Source organism: Arctopsyche grandis, chromosome 12 (assembly GCF_051622035.1).
Source record: "Arctopsyche grandis isolate Sample6627 chromosome 12, ASM5162203v2, whole genome shotgun sequence".
Lineage (NCBI taxonomy): Eukaryota > Metazoa > Arthropoda > Insecta > Trichoptera > Hydropsychidae > Arctopsyche > Arctopsyche grandis.
The window spans coordinates 20,079,539-20,100,891 of NC_135366.1; the positions used below are offsets into that span (position 1 = coordinate 20,079,539).

Genomic DNA, 21,353 nt, shown 5'->3' on the forward strand with positions numbered 1-21,353 from the left:
AAAAATTTATAACGAAAAAAAATATTGATGTCAACATTCAAATAATTATAAGTCGATTATTATTGACAACAGCTTTTTGTTTCTATATGTATTCCATAATTAGTCTACTCAAAGAAAAACAACCTTATCAAACATTGGATTTTGAGCAAAGATACGAAAATTAAATTCAGTAATTTTCAGAGTCAATCAAAAAGGAGGACATCATATTTTAATAAAAGGACATGTTCTCCTTTTGGATACCATAAGTTGATCCTATTTATACGTAACTTGATGTATGCAATGTATAGCTATGTAAGCAAGTACACACCTACTTAATTTTACACAAGCAGATTCTCATCAAAAGCCTTTCAAGATCACAGACAGTAGTTTTGCAAAGGTTAAAGCCTCAAACACAGTTCAAAGGCATATACGATTGAATGACTCAAGTTTGCTTCACAATAAAGGTAAATAATAAATGAATTAAGATCTAGATTCTGGACAATGTTGTACACATGATCACAATACAACATTTATACAGATTGATATTACTTTTGATTGATTCGGAATGTTTGCAATTAAAGTTCTCGGAATTATTAATTTCGCCATGAAAGTGACGCGCATCACTCGAGCACATTGGATACATATTTCGGAAAACGAAAGCACTACTACATAACTACCATACAACAAACATACATGATACGTGTGCACACTGGCTACCGATCTGAAATAGAAAAGGGGTTATTTGTTGTCTAAATAAATATTATTTCACTTGTCGAACAGGACTCTCACATTAGCGTTTATGGTCGCCGTGAAAATAAAATAAAACCAACGATAGAAATAATATTTCAGTTTCTACTCTCGCCTCGGGAACGCGTAAATCAACAGTTGTGCAAGAGCGTCTTTGTATTTCACGATCTCGGTCGCATTCGAAATAAATTCTGAAAGTTTGACGTGCGATCAAAAGAGCAGACAGAAGACGTGTAGATCTGTCGTCGAGGAGACGACAGCGAACAGTTTTAACAGAACGATCTGATGCACTTCCCCGATGTCATAACGCGGCTAGGAAGCAGACGACGAAGATAAGATGGAAATGGTCCAAGTTAAAAAATGTAAAAAAAAAAACCCGAAAACGAAAGCGCTGCGATGACAAAGTGACAGTTCGGTCTCCTTTTGTTGGGTTGTCATTATCGTTAAACGCGACGGTAATTGCGAGGTTAAAACGAACGCGAGTTTCCCCCTCAAAGTAAACAATGAACGTGTGAGATTTTCGATAAGCCACCGCCGCCGCTCCTTCTTCGGAGCCGCCCCTGGCGGTCGCCTTGGAATCCACGAAGCCAGGACGACTCTGCGTTCAGCTAATGGACTCGAACAGAGAGTGCCAGACGGGCGCGTCCTTTAATTGTTCGTAACGACCCAACCGTAACAGCAGTCGATGCACTTTGCGCTTTATTGACCCGGGTGTGTGCCTGTCGGGGGTGATAATAACCCCCGCGAAAAATATACAAGCGAAACCTTTCACAGTAATTGGCGTGAAATTCCAGGAAAAATGCAATCGGTGCGTAATTTTCAGTGCGCGTTACCAACGTTTAAATGTTGCGTATCGTATGGGTTATTTTAGTTGCAATTGCATTTTTATTTTTTTTATTTTTACATAGATATGTATGTATATACCAGGAAGACCTAACGGGTAAACCCCAATGCACCTTCCTAGACAATTAATTACAAATATTGCAGCATTTTTTATTACGCAAATCGCTGTATTTCGAGATGCTGAAGAATACGAAATTAACAACTTATAAATTAAGGAATTAATCCAGAGAGACATCTATGGATTTAGACTTGTACATAATTTTTTACATAATTGTACATAAATCAAATTCAGATATTTGTAATATAGCGGGTAGGATAGTTTTTGCCAATTTGATGGAGGAACCGTTTCAACGATGAAATCAGATAAATTGGCAAACTCTGATAGGAAACGATCGACTTGGACTCCAAGTCGATCGTTTCCAATTGGAATCCAAGTCTTGGAGTCACAAATATCCAAGTCTGACCAGCATCATTAAACATTAGCACGGGATCGAACCCTCGGTGCTAAGCATAAACGCAACCACCGAGCCATACTGCTTGCTAACTTTTGCTTTCGCATCAAGTGTGTCGAAAGTATAATATGTATTATATGTATAAAATTTTATCGTTTAGCATATAAGTATGTACATTCTATAGACATATTTTGAGATTATCATTGGTTATTTGCGTGACTGTAGTATATGACGATAAAATAAATAAATATTCATAAAGCAGTACCTCTAATATTTTCATCGTGTTAGCGAATGGGGATCCTCTCTACGTCTGGTTTTTGGCATTAAATGAATCTTAATATTATGTGACAAGATAGGAAGCGGAAAGAAACAACTATTAAATGCACTTTTCACGAGTGCAACGGCCATTGGAAAATCGACGGATGTATGTAAGTAAATGAAACAATATAATAAGATAAGATACTATGTACGTATCCATTGTTCTATGCTTTTAAACGCGCACCCCAACTAGGTAGGTAGGTATACGTGAAACATACATATTATACAATGCAAACGATCAAACAAATACGGGCCTCTTTCATACATACCATCAGGGTTAAAACATTAAACGACAATGAGATGTGCGCGATGATGACGATGATTCACGCATCGTTGAGCTGAGGAATTGGACGCAATGCACATATTATGCAGATTGCAACAAATGCATCCGCACACATTTGAATTCAGCATAAAAAATGGAATACATACACTACATACAGAGTATGTGAGCCATACATATGTACGTACATATATTTGTAGGTAGTGTAAGCCAAGGGATATTCTTGAAAGTACGTAAATTTGACATGTTTATCGGCAGTATTGGATTAAGATAGCATTGTGTGTAGAAAAGTTTGCAATATCGATAGAGGGAGGGTGGGCGGGGTCATAATATAATGGTCCTCACGTGCCAAACGGCTCCGTGTGTTGCTATTAAACCAATAAAGTGCCGGATACACAGCGAATGCTGTCATCGAATTACGTACGTATGGTGCGTGATGGACCGCTTCAAAGACGGCGACTCCCCGCGGCCAAATAAGCTCGTAATTTGACGAAATGCCCCGTGAAAAATTCATAAAAGGCGTCCGAAACTATTACATTTATAACGTAAATAAATCTGGGAAGCGCCTGGTTGTCGAGACGTTGATCGATTGCTGGAAAAATTCTCACACTTGTGCAATCCATTCGGCGAATGCAAATAAACAAAAAAATATATATACATACATTAAAAAAAAATTCTGTTCATCAAAACTTAATAAAAATTTTATTTGAATATTTAATGTATTTAGTTGGCAATAGATGTCTCTCTAAAATAATCATGTAATAATTTCATTAAATATATGATTTCAATTTGGCTTATATTTTACTCATTTTTTTATGAAGAATACACATAATTTATAACAAATTATTGTATTAAATCGCTATATAGATTATAGCATTAAATAATGAATATTATTTCATTATTATAACTCAAAGAGCTTAAAAGCGTATCAATGAGACATCTATTGGTGAGTATACAAACTAAAAAAAAGAAGAATTTATAGTACAAATAATGGTTGATAGATGTCTCAAAAATAATTAAGAATTTGATTTGATTAAAAATTACCACATATTTATTTATAAATTTCAGATTATCTCAAATATTTTATTACATAGTATTGATAAATGGAACCGACTCGAAATTTTCGTCATACAAAATTTCGCGTAACATTTTTTACAATGTAAAAATTTTTTATACAACTTTTACAAACTAAAAAAAAATAAATTAATAAAAGTAATGCCAAAGTTTAAAAGTTTGCTTTTATACTGTCCAAAATAAAATCGTTCGGTTTGGCTCTATCATGAAAATATTCATCCACATTACATAAAAAACATAATTAATTGATAAATTTGCATCCGATACGCTAGCGAAAATTATACAAATGATGTGAAAGTTGTTCAATTTCAAAAATCATTTGACAAGATGATGAGACCCGATGCAAATAGGTAAAAGCATAAACGATTTTTATATATGTATACTTTTTTTTATAACACCGTTACGTATTATTTTCTCTATGAAAATAATCTTATTATTATACAATTTACGGAATGCACACACATACGTTAGTATTTAAAATAAATACAATATATATATATACATATATTTTAGAATGGGCGTCTCCCGGGGCATAAACGATAATTATACGTTTGATTTTAAGCAAATTGTCGATTTTCGCAACGCAGCATTCGTTCGCTGGTAATATTTACCACTCACGACGATAATTAATAATACACAATTATAATAACTATATTTTGGACGTTACGAAATAACTAGAAATTCGACCATAGAAAGTTTCCCAACCCATTACGTTCCCAGAGCGCAGTAATAGACCTTTAGAGAAGGAAAAGCAAAGCCGAATTAGAGATTACGCAACTTGTTTGTACTGTACGTGATTCTAATACTTACATATTTTTATTATTTTTATTTTATTAACGACAGCTGGCCGACAACAACGAAAAGTGCACGTCGTACTCTCTATTGGATGGTAATAAATTACATTTCGTGTTTGCATCATAATGTGTATCGTAAGACAGAGGATTCAAATCCTAAGGTTGTACTGTGAGATCACGTACGAGAAATTCCGGTAGTCGAGTCGCATATAAATGTTCTTCTTGAAAGGTTTTTTTTTATTCATGTGTGTTCAAAAGACTGACCTAAGATGCTGAGGTCCTGGAGGGAGGTGGTGTCGTCTTCTGGTACCACTGATGGTTCTTCGGCGATTGAAGGTGCCGCCCAGCATCGAAGAGCTCCTCTCGACATGCCATTTCCCACTGGATTATCCACTCGAACTCTAGGAAGCGAGGATCCCATCTGAAATAAAAGATCAGAAGCTGTAATACATCTATATTTGATCGTTTCCTTAAATATGAACTATGACGCTGTGATTAATTGAGAATAAATACCATGAGTATCCCTTGAAGTTTGAATGTGGACATTTTGTTATTAAGTATGATGAAGAAAAAAAAAACAAAGGAATATATGTATATACCTACATATATAAATAATTACACTTTCAATTGTTATTTTTTTATTTAAATAAAAAAAATTTCTTATACGTATTATATTATATTCGTAATTATTTCGAAAATATTTGGTTGAAATGAGAATGAAATAAATTTAGATGTATATATTTGCGAGTCTTTCTAATTTATTCCACCAATTTTAGCATCGAGTGATAGTTCAATGAGGTTATATTTTAATGTGATATTTCACTTTGAGATAATCTGCATATCTATTTCTATTAGTTATTTAATGATGTAATAATATATTAATAAAAAGACGGTTTGATTTTTATGATGTTCTTAAAAAAAGTAACAAAATATTACCTTCAATTTGCTTAAATGATTTGACCTATAAACTAATTTCACCATCAAAGGAAAGATTGAGCGTATCTTGAACTTGCCCTATCAAATATGAATAGCTCTACATAATCTCATTATATTTAAAGTTGTAGTAAAATTCCTTTCTCCTGTAATATATGTATGTACATATGTATGTATTTGTTGACTTTGAACAATATAAACGTATTTTAATTTGATGTGACGGAATTAATTAATTTGATGGAAAATAAGCAACATTATAATTTGATTTTGATTTTCAAATGCTTTTTATTGTTAATAAATTAGTTCACAATACATCTTAGACCTATTGTAATAGTTACTGATCCAGTGATCATTGTCTATTTACACATTAATTTTCTTGTTTGTAATACATATCTTATTTAAAATTCTCAAAAAAAGTTCATAATTTATGTATTTGATACGTATACATTATTTTTAACTCAAGACTCTTTCAAGTCGATGACCTAAAGCAAATTGTGTCCTTCCTTGCCCTCCTTTGAGCACGTGTCCGATTAAAAAAAATCATTTTTGTTCCTTAGACAGAGCCGGGTATCTTAAGCTAGTATAATATTCAGCAGAAAGTACGTATTATATCCATTTGATTAAATGTTTTTTATTGTTCATAAATTATGTTCAAAAAATATATCTTGGGTATATTCTAGGTAATAAATAGCTACTGATTCAGTGATCATTTTATTTTTTATAAACTATTTATTTTTTTGTTGGTATTTATAGTAATGTTAGTGTATGTATACAGCATACTAGAAAAAAACTCAAAAATCTATTTACAATTCTTACATTTATATGTTGTATGTATATAATAGAACTGAAAGTGTACGTATAACTACTAAATCCTCAAGATCTAACTACATATATAACATTTCATAAAACTTGGTACACAATGAAGAAGACAAACAACTGAGATTTTCCGATTGAACCGTACGAAATTTTCCTCCACAATTTTTGTATAAGCCCTATTCAATGGAAAATTTCGACTTGCTTTGAACTCCTCAAATTTTTATATCAAGCCATAAAGACTCGACAACTGTAGACAATTACATCAAACTTAAAATCAATTAAGCGCAATGAGCAAATGTCAAATTGTCGCAACCGAGCAGATGTTAAACACACTTCAGAGACGAGCTTCGAGCTTTTAAAACGTCGGCGTACGTAAGTCATTGTGCAATTTTTAAATCATCAACCGCCCTAAGGAGGGACAAATGCGACAAACGACTCCGTTGCATCATCGAGTATCAAAGTGCTCGTATTTTCCCAGAGACCCATTCCACGTGGGCGACCCATCTAAGGTCCCACAGAACGTCTGATTGATGAATCTCAGTCGTCCGGTTCTGGAGTATTGCGGAAGCAGTCGTCATCTGATATTTGGCGTTCGTATTATATATATACATATGTATGTATATTTGGAATCTCAGAGTGTTTGGGATCAACAACCGATGGTATGTATTCTTCCGAGCGGCACTTTCATTTCGATCTCGTACGTATCTGCCAAATCACGACATTGGTGCTAGTTTTTTGGGAAACAATCAAATTTCGATCGAGAAGAGTTTCTTTCGTTCTTTCTTTCCGTTGCCGACAGTTAGTTTCGATTGTATCGGTGGCCATCTTGGCGTTTAATTTCTCGCTTTCTTCGTTGCACTTTCATTCCGCGCTTGTCAAATACAATATAAACTGTTGCATATTCATGATAAGTTTAGTATTTCATTTTTATCGCTTTAATCCATCCATAAAAAAAAACTATGCAAACAAAAGAATTATAAAACTTTATGAATGACTGATAAAAGTTTCATATTTTCAAAAGTTTACTTGGAAGTGTGAAACTATCTCTTCCTATTAACCACACTTCTTATCTAAATTTTGTACATTTACCTCTATAACCATTTCAATAAAGATTTGACCTTAATCAGTCAGTTGTTACAATGTCGACGTGCTTTTTATTTTCCGCATGAATCTACAAGTACATATGCATATAATAAAATAGCTTAATTACTCAATAAAACCCTCAAATGAGGCCACTAACTCACCAAGAGAATTTAATAGGAAAATAAATTTATTGAATGCTTTTCAACTTTATATAATACATATGTACATATACATACATAGATACAATACATTTAAAAATAATAATAATTAAAAAAAAAACAAAGAAGCGTTGTCTGTATTATTTAAAAAAAATCACCGAAATAAATCAAACTATTTAAAAAAAAAATCTAAAAAAAGCAAGAAAAATGAATTATGAATTTTTCAGATTAAAATTTTTTTAACGGCAAAAATTTTGGGGATTTGCTTTATTTTTTTAGTTGATTTATTTGTTCAATAAATATTGGCTTTCATGACTTGTCGATGACAGTGTTTTTAGTTGTAATATATTTTGACCAATTGGCATGTATGTAATTCGCAATATAAATCAACTTATGTAGTTGGGTTAGACGGAATATATTCCAACTAATCAAAATACATTACATACAATTGAAAATACACTTCAACTATAACGGTAGTTGGTACCAGGTTTGATGGGATATATTCTAACTAGTCAAAATATATTACAACTGGAAGATACACTTCAACTGTTAACACATCGAAAAAGTTGCATAGTCGGCTCTTTATTAAATCTCACTGTCTTAAATTTATTAATCATGCTATCCTTCTCTTGCCAATTTACTTATTCACATAAGCACATGTGATTCTTTGAAATCCGTGTGAAAATCTACATGGAAAATCCTTCCTTTAAGCATCAAGTCACCAATTCCTCCGTAAAAATATCATATGAATTAAATAACGAATTCACAACGGCTAGAAGCGTACAATTCAAACGCCGATAGATCAAAGCGAGCAATTAGATTACAGTGCAAGAAACGAGCACGAGCTAACGAAGACAGTAGTTACGTCTGTCCGCGGACATCTTGTGCAAATCTACACGCTCAATTAATTAGAGAGATCTCGACCGACTCGAAGCGGTTGCACATGAAACGCGCTCCGCGACTTCTTCAGCTTCTGAAGACGGTCTCGGAAGTCTTTTTTGAAATTTTATAAAAATAATAAAGAATATACAATGTATACACATCGAGACCGACAGACGACTCATCGTCGATGTTCCAGGTTCTGTGCGTTCATTGACACGCGACTGTTGAAAGAAGACGAATGGATATGTAAATAATGCGCCGGGTGCAGGAAGCACTTTGGATGTGCACGAACGAACGGACGCACGAAAGAAATTATGCGTGGGTGACAAATTTAGACATTATAATAGTAATCTTATACTTCCTTCTTAGTTCGGCGTGAACGTATTCGATTCGATACATCCTCATTCCTGAAGTTGTGCCATAGAATCGAATGGCCCGATCCTTCTTTGTCTTCTCGAAATGACGTACCGATTAGTAAACTTTGCCTTTTCAGGATTTTAATAAGCTTTTTAATGGTTATCTGCTAAATTTTTGAGGATTGGATTGATTTCCCATTGATTTTAAAGATAAGATTGATTTACCAGACGTATTAGGAGTGTAATTGAATGCATCAATCTACCCAGTTCTTGAAACAGCAAGCTTGTCTGCTAAGTTAAGTTCGGATATTAGTTGATTTATAGATACATACATATGTGAATAAAGGAAATAAAAAAGGAAACAAACGTTAAAAAAATATATTTTTTTAATAGTGTATATCAAAAGCAAGTTTGTATTGCAAGTTAAATTTTAAAATATCTTTCTGTCAGGCGACGACTTACTGATGCTACATTCTTCTTTAAGCTCTTAAATGGTTTACTTGATTGTTCTGATTTACTGAGTAAGGTTGATTTCAGGATCCCAGTTAGGTATTCTAGACACGTTGCACTCTTTTCTCTTAATCCTTTCAATACTAATTCCCAAAAATATTCTTATCTGCAGCGTGTTTAACATATGTATGTTTAACGGGGAGCTGAATAAGGTTGATCTGTTCGGTATTTCCCTACATCAATTCAGGACTAACATCAAGAGAATCTTGACCGATTGATCCATTTCTTCTTCTATTCTATTTTATAACCATTTTCCAATATTTTAACACTTTAGTTTAGTTATGCAATGTGCTATTTAGTCATGTTATAGCCTTTATCCTTTTACTTTTCATTTGTTTATCTTTGTAAAAATCTGTAATTGGACTCGGATGTTAAATAAATTATATATTTACTCTTTGTTTTTATGCATTTCCACATCTTGTTGTCTGTTGATTTTTCAATAAATAAAATAAATAAACAAATTGTTGTACCTATACAATGCATTGAAAAAAACCGATGTATCTCAAAATCTTAAAAATTGCACTTAGATCATTTTTTTATTTCCAGTATTTACATATATATCAGTGGCGTGCCATGGAAATTTCTTGTTTTAATTGCAGAGACATACACAACTATTGGTTTTAGTTTGTGCTAACAGTCAAAAGCTATCTTCAAAATAAACTTACTAGGTGACGCATAAAACTTTAAGCTGTCTTAACCTTTGACATGTCATGTATTTGAAATGGAAAATACTATGGAAACGGCATTATAGCGTTGATAAATTGAGAATACTTAAACTTATGCCTAATAGTTTGTGTATTACCAAACTAGTTCGTCCATCAAATTGTTCTTTTGTGTACATTATAAATAAATGGTCAGATTGGTTCGTGTATGAACAAATGAAATGTACACAAATGTACTTTTTAGGAATTTTTATGTCATTATAATTTAATAAAAAGATTATTACTAACACTTTAACTTGATGGAAGTTGTAAGCATTGAAATATTTAATCGGATAGTAAAACCAAAGTACGATAAAGTTTTAATTGAGTAGTTAGCTAAAATAAAAGAACGTTCCAGCATTCGAGATAAAATAGCGAGCTATCAATATCTTTGAAAGGCAATTTATTAAAAAAGAAAAGTTTAAAGTGGTTGAAATTTGTGTGACAAATTGAATAAAATCACTTCGATGTTAGTTTCAAAACTATTCCAATCCTCTAAAGAATTTTCCGAATAAATCACAAAATCAAAATCGGACGAACTAATCATATAAAACACATCATAAAATTTCCCATACGGTTTATTTATAAAGCGCCATTCCAATTTATAAAAAACCGGAAGGTGAATAATAAAAAAAATACTGCACTATAAAATTTAATGGCCGATAAGCGTAATGGCTTTGGTATATTTTTATTAATGTATGGTTTCGAACTTCCTAAGGTTGGGATCTCCGCGTATTTAATATCTACAATATAAAATTTATCGTGTATGCAATGTGCATTCAATACGGCTGCATTCGATAAACAATAAATAATTTACAAAACGTCGTTCTAAAAATGCCAAAACGTCTGACACGTGTTCTGCACGTATGTACCTAACAATTTTCGTGAAATCATCGATACGCGGTTTCCCTTCGAAAATTGACGCAATCATAATACAGGTGTGAATAAAACGTTCCATCCCGGTTCTGCCGAGTGAAATGCTGCAATTATTTCATTATCTATTGCAAAAAAAGATATTCAACGTTTTAAACCTTATATTTTGATATATCGTTACTCTAACGTAACAATATTGTTTTTGAACAAAAGTGGAATTATGAAACTTCTGTGTTGCATTTTATTAAAAAACAATCACAAATTCATCTTTGATTGGAATTTTTAAAATCTTAAATGTAAAAAATGATAAAACAGTTGCACTTGAAAAAAATGTACGATGCTTAAAATAAAATGTAAATACTTTTTTTTATAAAAAAAATTAAAGTTGAATGAAAATGGAAGTTCATATAAATTTTCAAACTTTTGAATTTAAATTATGATTATTATTATTTTTATTTTCTCACACTTATTCTTTTGTCCAATTAATCTAAATAACATTACGAAACCATTAAACAAATATAACAATGAAATAAATTACACACCTAATCAAAATGAATGCAAAAAATGCATGTGAACCTAAGCAGGAGCGTTTTGGCCGGCGAAATAATTTCCATCTATCAACGATGCTGTAACGTTTCAATCATTACGTTATTTTATAGATGCTACAGTCCAAATATACGTTTTTTTCGTTCATGACCATACTAATTTGTTCATAAACGAACCAATCTGGCCAGTTATAGTGTACACAAAAGAAAACTTGACAAACGAACTAGTTTATTCATACAGACTATTAGGCATAAGTTGTATTCTCAATCGTTTGTCCCATCCTCTATGTACATATACATATGTATATGTACATAGAGAATGTCTACCATGGGTTGCGTTATTTTAAAAATGAGTGAAAACGGGAATTATGTATAGCAACATTGTAATGAGATTTCCATAAGATTTCCCTTTCAAATATTTAGCGTTTTAATATTTCAAAAGCTTTATTAGCTCAAAATTTTCGAAAGCTTTAAGTTTCAAACGACATCTGGTCAATTTATTTGTAGATAGCTTTTGAGTGCTAGAACTAAAATTAAAACTAATATTTCGTGTATGGACAAACTAGTATGTTCATGAACGCACCGGAGTGAACACGGACTGAAACATACATATGTACATATATGTATGTATGTACGTCAGTTTGATAAATGTAAATAAAATTAAAAAAAATAAATAACCCTAATAACATTTAATTTACCCTACCCTAGTAAAATAAATTTAAAAAATTGATGCATTGTAAGTTTGGTTCCTTAAAAAAAATCGCATTTGCAATCGTTACAAACCTCAAGAATACTAATTATAGCATTTTTTGAGAAGCATTTGCAATCTTTTGGATCCAACTAATAATTAAAATTTGACGCTATCTGTATTCAATTTGTTTTAATCCTATTCAGGAATAATTAATACTATTAATAAAGAGAGATAAAACGAGTGCATCCTACGGATAATGACCAGTTTGCGACATTTACTTGATCCAAGCAACATAATTCAGTATCAAAACGATATAAATCATCGAACATTAACATTATTCAAGTTTCATATAAACCTCCAGCCATTACATTACAAGATTATTACTCGAATAATTAAATATTGAGTCACATGTGGGCTCGCCAATGCCGTCTATTCAATAAATTGATCTCAATAATCAGTTATTGAGAGGTCATAGGTTAAGTTCCTCCATTGTTGTTGAGGAGCTGGCACACTGTTATTGTGTGATTGTCATAGGATATTTATTAATATTAGACACACAAATGCACATTACATATTTACAATGGTATCCTGGAACACGTGTGCCAATTTTATTATTAGACTAATGTTAGATCTAAATATGATCTCATAATGAAGTGGCTCGTTGTGTTCCGCGAATCGAATGGTGTCGAAAGTCTGGGATGATATCATGCCCATAAAACGTAAGCAAATTGGTTCACATGGTTGGGAAACGGGAACAATGAATGTTGGTAATCAAAGTGCCATGTTTACAATTACAAATGCACATTGTAAAAATTGAATTAATTGATCCAGATGATTGTGTAAAAAAAAAACAAATGATACGCATGCTGCTGTTTGTTTACTGGGTCATTATATTATACATATACATACATGATACATACATACATATGTACATAATTCAGTGTACATTAACTTATACGAATAACTATGTATGTACATATGTATGTAGATCGAAATATCAGGTTTTATTCGAACTAGAATTTTTTACAAAGTAGTAGAGAGTATGTAGAGACGTCAAATTTTTACAACAATTAAGCTCGGAAATTGACAGTTTTGATGCTTCTTTCAAGCTTTGCTCTGATAATTTTTTTGACTTGTATTATTATAATTTAATAAGAGAAGTCAAAGAAATTCTACTTATTATGTAGAACGGTGATAAAAGAATGACAACAATCGTCATTTATTCAATTGAAAAAATATTTATATTACTACTACCCCTATTCGATTTACAGAATAAATTTATTTATATGTGAATGTACATGTGTTTTTTTGTCATTTATTCAATGATTATTACCTTTTTTTGTAATTGGCCAGGAAGGCGCATTGGGTTTACCCCATTATGCGTAAATATATAAATAACATAACAATAAAATAAGCATTGTGTGATGCTTTCAGGTATAAATACATATGTAGATTAATATTATGAATATTATAAAAATTTGTTTCATTTTTTTAGTCATTTTCTTTACAATTTTATGAATTTTCTATTATATTATACGTATAACATTATCCAAAAAGATTCAAGAAGCAGTTAATGTCAATTAATCATATGGTTTAGATCTATTAACGAAAGACGTAAACAATTTTTAAAAATATATATCATGTTATTGCAGATATGATAGGACTATACTTGTAAATTAAATTGGGGTAGTTGTTGTATAGTGTTTTAATTTAATGAATGAAAATATAATGTATGGCAACCGTAATAATACGCTTCGTATTTATTTTAAAATATACATATTTTTTGTTTAATAAAAGCTCGTAAAATACAATTTAATATCTTGTTTATAAGCGTAAATTCGTCAAATTAAACAGTATGGTAATAGGAAAAAAAAATCGCCTTCTGATACACCGGTTTACCTATAGATTAGTCACTATGAATATTGTTAAAAATAATACACAAATTAAAAATCATACTTACATCACTGAATCCGAACAGCCATGGCAAAGCCTTTCCAAAAGCAGCGTGAAAAATGAAATAAAACAATTAAACCAAAAGCAGATAGATGACGGAATTATTACAAAAACGCGAGAGCTATTACGAGCGATGATATACATAATTATCATTTTTTTACATCTCAATTTCGACGACAGATCGGTTACCACATTCGATCTAATGTTGATCGAAAGTTTTCGGAAAATTACGATATCGTACCACGTAAGCGCGCATTATTACAATTGACCCGATTGTCGACGAGCAGGTGATTCGTCTCAAGACAACAACTTTTTTTTCACTCTCTAGCGAACGAGTTTCGCAAAATACAGCTACATATTTTGAAACGAGATGCAAATGTGCGCACAAATTTTAAAAGAAGATTCGGCGATAAAAAAAATCTAGCTGAAATGTGTAAAAATAACTCGTGACTTACGGCCATATCCTCGCTTCGGTATGCGGCCAGGACTCCCCTGTCCTGCAAAAGGACGCAGAAGTGAGGCTGCCAATCTGCTCCAGGACCCACTTCATCTGTAAAAAAAATAATGGATAAATATAAACGTGATTCACCGGGCAAAACTGTAAAACAAGCATGCGGTCAAAAATGTAATATTTTCCTTGAGTAAGTATTGCAAACGATTTCCTCAATTCAAACTTTAAAATATACATATATACATATATCCAAGACAGGTTTACAAGATGTCAGTCAATTTTAAGAATAATATTGTCTTAAAAGCAATCGAAAAACCTTGAATATATGGGAGAGTAAATAATACGAAAGTTTGCATAATTTATTAAGCGATGTTTTGAGTATGAAAATTAAAAAAAAATTTATATGTATATGGTAGATACTTGTTATTGAGAATTGATTATCAATTCGCAATCCTCATCGACCGATGCATTAATATTTTTAAGTGGTAATTTACATAATGGTGTAAGATGTTGAAGGATACTAAGCATTGCAGTCCTATGTTAGTAATTTATTAAACAAGTACGCGAATGGGTGTGTGTGATTTAAAGCGACAATCTATTTTGTCTTTGAAGTACATACATAAGTGTGTAATATATGTATGTACTTAAAGCTTTGGGACACTTATTTGTTATATAGAAAATTACAAAGGAAGAAATTTTAATAAATTTGACGGAACAAATCAAACTAAGCGACATTATTTTTAGAGATAAAAAATGCATCTTCACTTCATCTTGTGCTTAAGAATGTAAAGTTAGTGACGTGACACGCTATTTATTCAAAAATTGGAGTGGGAAGTCGACGCGTCAATTGCTTGGATACGATCAAACGTGTCATCATTGAAAATTGGACCAAATACAAAGCAATAATAAATTTATAAAACACAACAGATTAAATATAAGTGTGCAGTACTACGACAACTGATGTTCTAATACATATGTAAGCTCAAATAACTATGGGGACTTTCAATTGAAATACATGATTACATTACAATTACCATTACATATGTATGTATACGATATTGAGTAAATCTTCGGATCAAGCAGTTCAATTAAAAAAAAAATGTTTTAAAATCAAATAGCGCTTCATACACAAGCTTTGTATGTACACATAGAGGCAATCATTATTTCAACATGTCGTAGGAAGTATGTATTCCCAAAGACATGAAGCACATTTCAAAACTATGGAAAACTTCTTTTAACACTTTCAAGTGTGAACGGTACCCGTGTGTGTGCAAGGCTTGAAGGTACGGGCCAATTTACACCATTTCGGAATTTCACGTGATTTATTTAACAAACGTGATTGTAATAAACCAATCACTCCACTCCATCGATCACTTGCTTTTAGTAAACTTACATACGCACGCAAACATCTGGAATAATATAAATATGTCTAATAGAATGTAAACAGGATAAGGAAGCGACAGAGCAGGATGTGCCAAGTTCAATAAACGGGGAAGACAGTTTGAAAACTACCACACCAGTGACCTACAATTCCAACAACCGTTTTTCTACGTCAATATACCTGAGAATGTTCAATCTATTTCAATAAGAAGTGACTTTCGAGATCGGTCGTCAAACTCTACAGATACATACAATTCTAACGGAAAGGTAAGTAAACCAATCGCCAGTAACTTCTTCAATCATATGAAAACAAACCAATAAAATGTAAATTATGGAAATATGTACTTAAAAATGCAGAACTTAAACAAAAAAAGCTTTTTTTTTGCATTTGTACAAATTATTTGCAAGTTCTGGATCAAAAAATCATGCACCCAGATAGGCTGACGATTGATAGACGGATTCGCAATCGATTCGGTCGATTTCGAATTGAAATCAGGTCTGTCGAAGGTCGACTGAACATGGAATCCGTGAAATTGACCGAGCACAACTGTGACGGAAGGTCGTTCAGGTACATTCAAATATTGTCAATACTGCATATTGATGATCCACTTTCAATGCGAAATTTGATGATTGGACGCGAAAGTCAAACAGAGTGCAGAAATAAGGTGTGATTCAATGCTTCGTTGACTCATGTAATGTTTTTAGTCATAACTTGGGCGTTCATTCTTTCGTTTTGGTTAAGATGAATATTTATTTATTCGCGTTCGCGATTTTGTTAATATAATTATAGTATACATTCATACATATGAGTGTATTTAAAAAAATAAAATATAAGGTGTGCTTTAAATGCGTTATTAACGATGTTTGCGATGGAATAATTGCTGAGAATATGTCTGGAGCTTGGCTATAAAAGAGTTTATGTAGTCACAAAGTCGTGACTCTGAATTTCTTGCTTATTGCTAATTGACTTCCAGATTCAGAAACATATATATGTATGTACATGGAAAACATAGGAAATTCCTATATTTCAGTGGTTCTTAGTCTTACTCCTAAAAGACGGGAACAATTTTTTTATAATTTGGAAAAGAAAATTGCAAATAAGACTTTTGCGCAAAAATAATGTAAATTACTTGTTAAATATTAAATCTTCATACAAAAGGCCGGGTCAAGATTTATTCGTCATTGGGAGATGTTATAATATAATTATTTCATGCGTTATATTATAACATCTCATTATTTCATGGTTTATAATATAATTATTTAACCCTGTTAATGTTATCGTAGGCTTGCCAGGTAGCAAAGAGTCTTAATACTTAATATATTCTGTCAATGGGCGACTTATATAATTGTAATGCGATTTTCATAGAACTATTTTAAATATTTGACTGCAAAGTAGCGCGATGAGATCAAACACCAGGCGAGTTTTGACAGATATTTAAAAGTGACAGCTACGTCGAGTTTACATATAATTTGGCCAGAACACTTGATTAGTTAAGCCACGAGTTTTACCAATATATTACTTTATTTAATCTATTAGTTAATAAAAAAAGGAATATGGGAACAAGTAAAAGCTTGTAATATTAATTTTATATGAAAGGGTAGTTTTACCACTGTTTAAATGAGTTTTGCAAAGGGGTGGTAGATAGACGAGTATGGATAACTAGCTGTCATCGCTTCGATCTGACACAAGTTTCCGATGTAAATTTGAATGAGTTCTGTAATGATTAAACTCCTCTAGCTTCATGTAGGAGACATTAGCTTACTTCAATGTAGTCTATTCTCCGTATGTTGGTGAGGTAACAAAGCGACCTGAAGAGTGGAAGTGGTTCAAAGTCAAATCACAATTTGTTTCTGGAATATTTTGATAGGAATATCACTGAATTAACAGTGAAGCTAATAAAAAGCTTGTGAAAATAAATATACATATGATTGATTAAGTTGAAATGTTAATAAATGTTCAAATTCTATTTTCTCGGAACCATTTACATAGACTTTTGGATATTGGTACCAAGCCAAATAAATTACTCTATAGTTGAAGTATCGATGCATATTATAAATCGATCATTTCGAGCGATGAAAACGTGGGTTGTTCAACAACAGAAAAAAAAATAGTAAAATGGTGGGCCGGAACCTGAGCGTCCGGGTTCTAATTTTGGTCCAATTAAACGTTTTAAAAATGTTCGAATTTTCGTTGCGTAACATACGCCAGGTTTCCATGCATTTTTTTCTACGCTACACAGTACACGCCAGTTTCTAGTTTTACAAAATAAACCTCATCATCAATCACGATTTAAGCATTTGCGGTTTAAAGTCTCACGCTCTGGAGTTTTTATCGTATATTATACGTGCGTTCTGTTTACATGAATTCAAAGTGAACCAATTCTTTTATAATGTATCATAAACCAGCTTAAGATTCGCTAATGATGCGGAACATTTACAAGTATAAAAATAATTCATCTTCAACTTGAACATAATTGTATCGAGGGAGAAAAAACATGAAAATTTTCATCAAACAATGGGTACCTAAAAAGGCAGATACGAGTTGTATCCATTTGAATTTACAATTTAGGCAAACTTTCAGTTGGGTCCATAATTGGTTTTAATTGAAGTTGCGGACCAGTAATTGACATAAAGGCCGCTCGCGTTCAAGTGAATGTTTATGTAAATTTTTCAAAACCCAACCCAAACAATGAAACGTTCGTTTTGAACTGAACAAAAAAAACATGGTATATTCATACGAAACGTATCAATTTCACAAATTTTCAATGCGTACAAATGTAAACGAAGTGTTTACATTTTAAATATTGTACAATGTGGAACGTTTTAGTTATTCATTGTATGTATAATATATACCTATATATGTATTACGGTAATTGAAAAGTTGTCGTGCGAGTCACTCATCCGATAGAAGTTCGGTTAATGCGATTATTTATTTTTGTTAGTTTTATAACGGAATATGGAAATCAGGAATGTTATGCGCGGTTTGGAATCAAAAAATAATAAATCGAAAAAAAAAACTGAATGGAATTTGATGCAAATAAGTTCAGTGGTGTGTGTGGTGGTGATTTTCTACAATATTCATCGAATCGAATAACGTTCCTTTATCGGAACAACTTCCGTTCTTTCTTTGCTCATACAAGAGATTGAATTGGTCAGTGGCGTGCGTACGTGACTAGAAATATCAAATTCAAATTTCTCAATTCGAACCGTGCAATTTTTCGTGAACAATTATTCAAATTTCGCCATTTCAATTGAACCAATCACGCACTCGACAAATCAAATAAACGCCACTGTCGACTAATTACAATTCAAATATATCATAATTGAATCAATTTTCGGTGTTGTCTTTGAGCCTAACTTGTCATTAATAACCGAAAAAATGTAAAATACCTAATTGATTTTTTCAATTCTCAGCTCAAGACTATAGATTGACTTACGGCGTGTACAGTGACACAACGTGACACGAAGGAACTGACTTTAATCAAGTTAGGCTACGTGCAAGGTGAGCCTACAGGAGAGGAAGCGAAGAATTGTCATAAATGAAAGCTCTTCGCTTCTTATATATAACCAAACCTAACCTAACCTAGGATTAATGGTTTACAATAATAATTGACAATAATGAACCATTTTTGAGGCAAAAAGTATTGTCCCAATATCGATCTTTGCTCATCATAACAGCTAACATGGGAGTAGGAAGAAAAATTCTCTATTCATATTGGGCAGCAAAGATATTATAACCAGAAGTAGATGTTGTCTGGGTGCTGTTCAAATAAAAATATACTCCTCGAATAGTGTTCAAAGAAAGCTTGGTTTTTCTAGGAAATTGACAAAAGTGAACCATTTGTAGTGCAAAAAGCATCTTCCGAACGCCGATCTTTAATTATAACTTGTAAGTTATAATTAAACTTGTGAATAAATGGAATTAAAATTACAGTTTCGTAACAAATCTTGTCTGCCGATAGGAATCGAAATCTATAGTTTGTTTACAGTAAAGTTAGTTAGCTGAAATGAGGTGTAATAATTGGATTTTCAGTGCAGAGTTTTGTTTGTACATAATAGCTCCCAAAACCTTACTCTCGGCTTACAGGTTTGATAAGATGCTGTATGTACATACATATGTATATCTTGGCTAGCATACCACATTTAGTTTCAATGATTCCCGAACGGAAATACTTGCGCATAATAAAATCATATTAGATTCCAAGAAATTCTTAAAAAATACATTATAAGCGAAGTTTGGTACTAAATAATGACTATAAGCATCCTACCACACACTTAGATTCTATTAACCGGCACAATAGCGGTAAATTCAAATGCAAATGCCTACATAAATTAATTTGCATTCAAGTGTTCTTACTCAGTACGTGTGCGCACACTTGAGTGATTAATCACGAAAATCGCTAAAACATTTAAATGTTCCGTTGATTACAAACACTACCGGTCGATCACACTAACCGAAACCATTATTTTCTTTTCGTCATAATATATCAATTGCCTTAACCATTAATCGAGCAGTCAAGCCCTTCTAGACATCTCAAGTGGAATAATTACTCTCAATTATATCGTGCACCATACATATACATACATACTGATGGCATGACTTTTTTATTTTGAATGAAAATATTATAAGTTGGATTGTTTATGGGCACGTTGAACAACGTCTAGTTCAAGTGCATATAACTTTCGTTGAATGAAATCGCGTTCAAGCACATACGAGTATAACTTACCAGAGGCTCATAGTTACTCCAGTTTGTTAGCGATGTAATTATGAGCTAACTGGTGTTAATAGATAAATACAGGGGAAGTTGATAGTCGAGTGAGAAGAGCTATTGACCGAGAGCTGGCCAGCGAAAGTTGAATTAACGTGACGTTAACAAGTGAACTAAAGTAACGGTGCGTCTTCTGTGTACACATCTGTGATGATTTTCTACATAGTTGGTTCTAATGCTTGACCGAATGAATAACTGGATAGACAGAATTTTAGAAACTTTTAAAAGCAGAAAATAAAATAAAATCATTGAAAAAAATTACATTTCAATCGAAAACTAAATACTAAAATACTCTTAAGAAATACGTACGAAAGTACGTACTTTTGACTTTTGATTTGAACTGGACGACTACTTAGAGAGATTTGAAAGCTGAAAAGTACTACAAATGAAAGATAAAATACCCGACTATAGATTCCAATATTCATTTTGAACAGGAAATTGACAGATTTTGAGACATCGACCGAACAACATCAAGATATAGAAAAATCGTGCGATTTAAAATAACACATATGTATGTATATGTATCTCCGAATCTCGTGGCAATCAACATTTTTATTACCAAATTCGTGTTCACTGGGCATAGATCTAAAAGAAAAGTCATATCTCGTCTCTGAACCAAAAAAAATCGTCATTTGTCGAACAGTGTAATTTATATTTTTGTATAACTTTATGTATTTTAACAAACCCCTTGGGTCCATCAGCTATGTCGCCTTTCCCAAATATTCTTAAATATATAAATAAATAAAACTAAAAGATGTACATATG

At 32.2% G+C, this 21,353-nt stretch overlaps 1 protein-coding gene across 1 annotated transcript in view; it reads right to left on the reverse strand.

The window, feature by feature from the left end:
- The window catches only part of raskol (Ras GTPase-activating protein raskol), a 121,928-nt gene that overhangs the window by 80,206 nt on the left and 20,369 nt on the right, over positions 1-21,353 (reverse strand). The window contains exons 3-4 of the mRNA XM_077442110.1: positions 14,444-14,538; positions 4,752-4,908 (exon numbers count right to left, since the gene is read on the reverse strand). Coding sequence (XP_077298236.1) covers positions 4,752-4,908; positions 14,444-14,538 — 252 coding nt within the window. The remainder of the gene's footprint in view (positions 1-4,751; positions 4,909-14,443; positions 14,539-21,353) is intronic.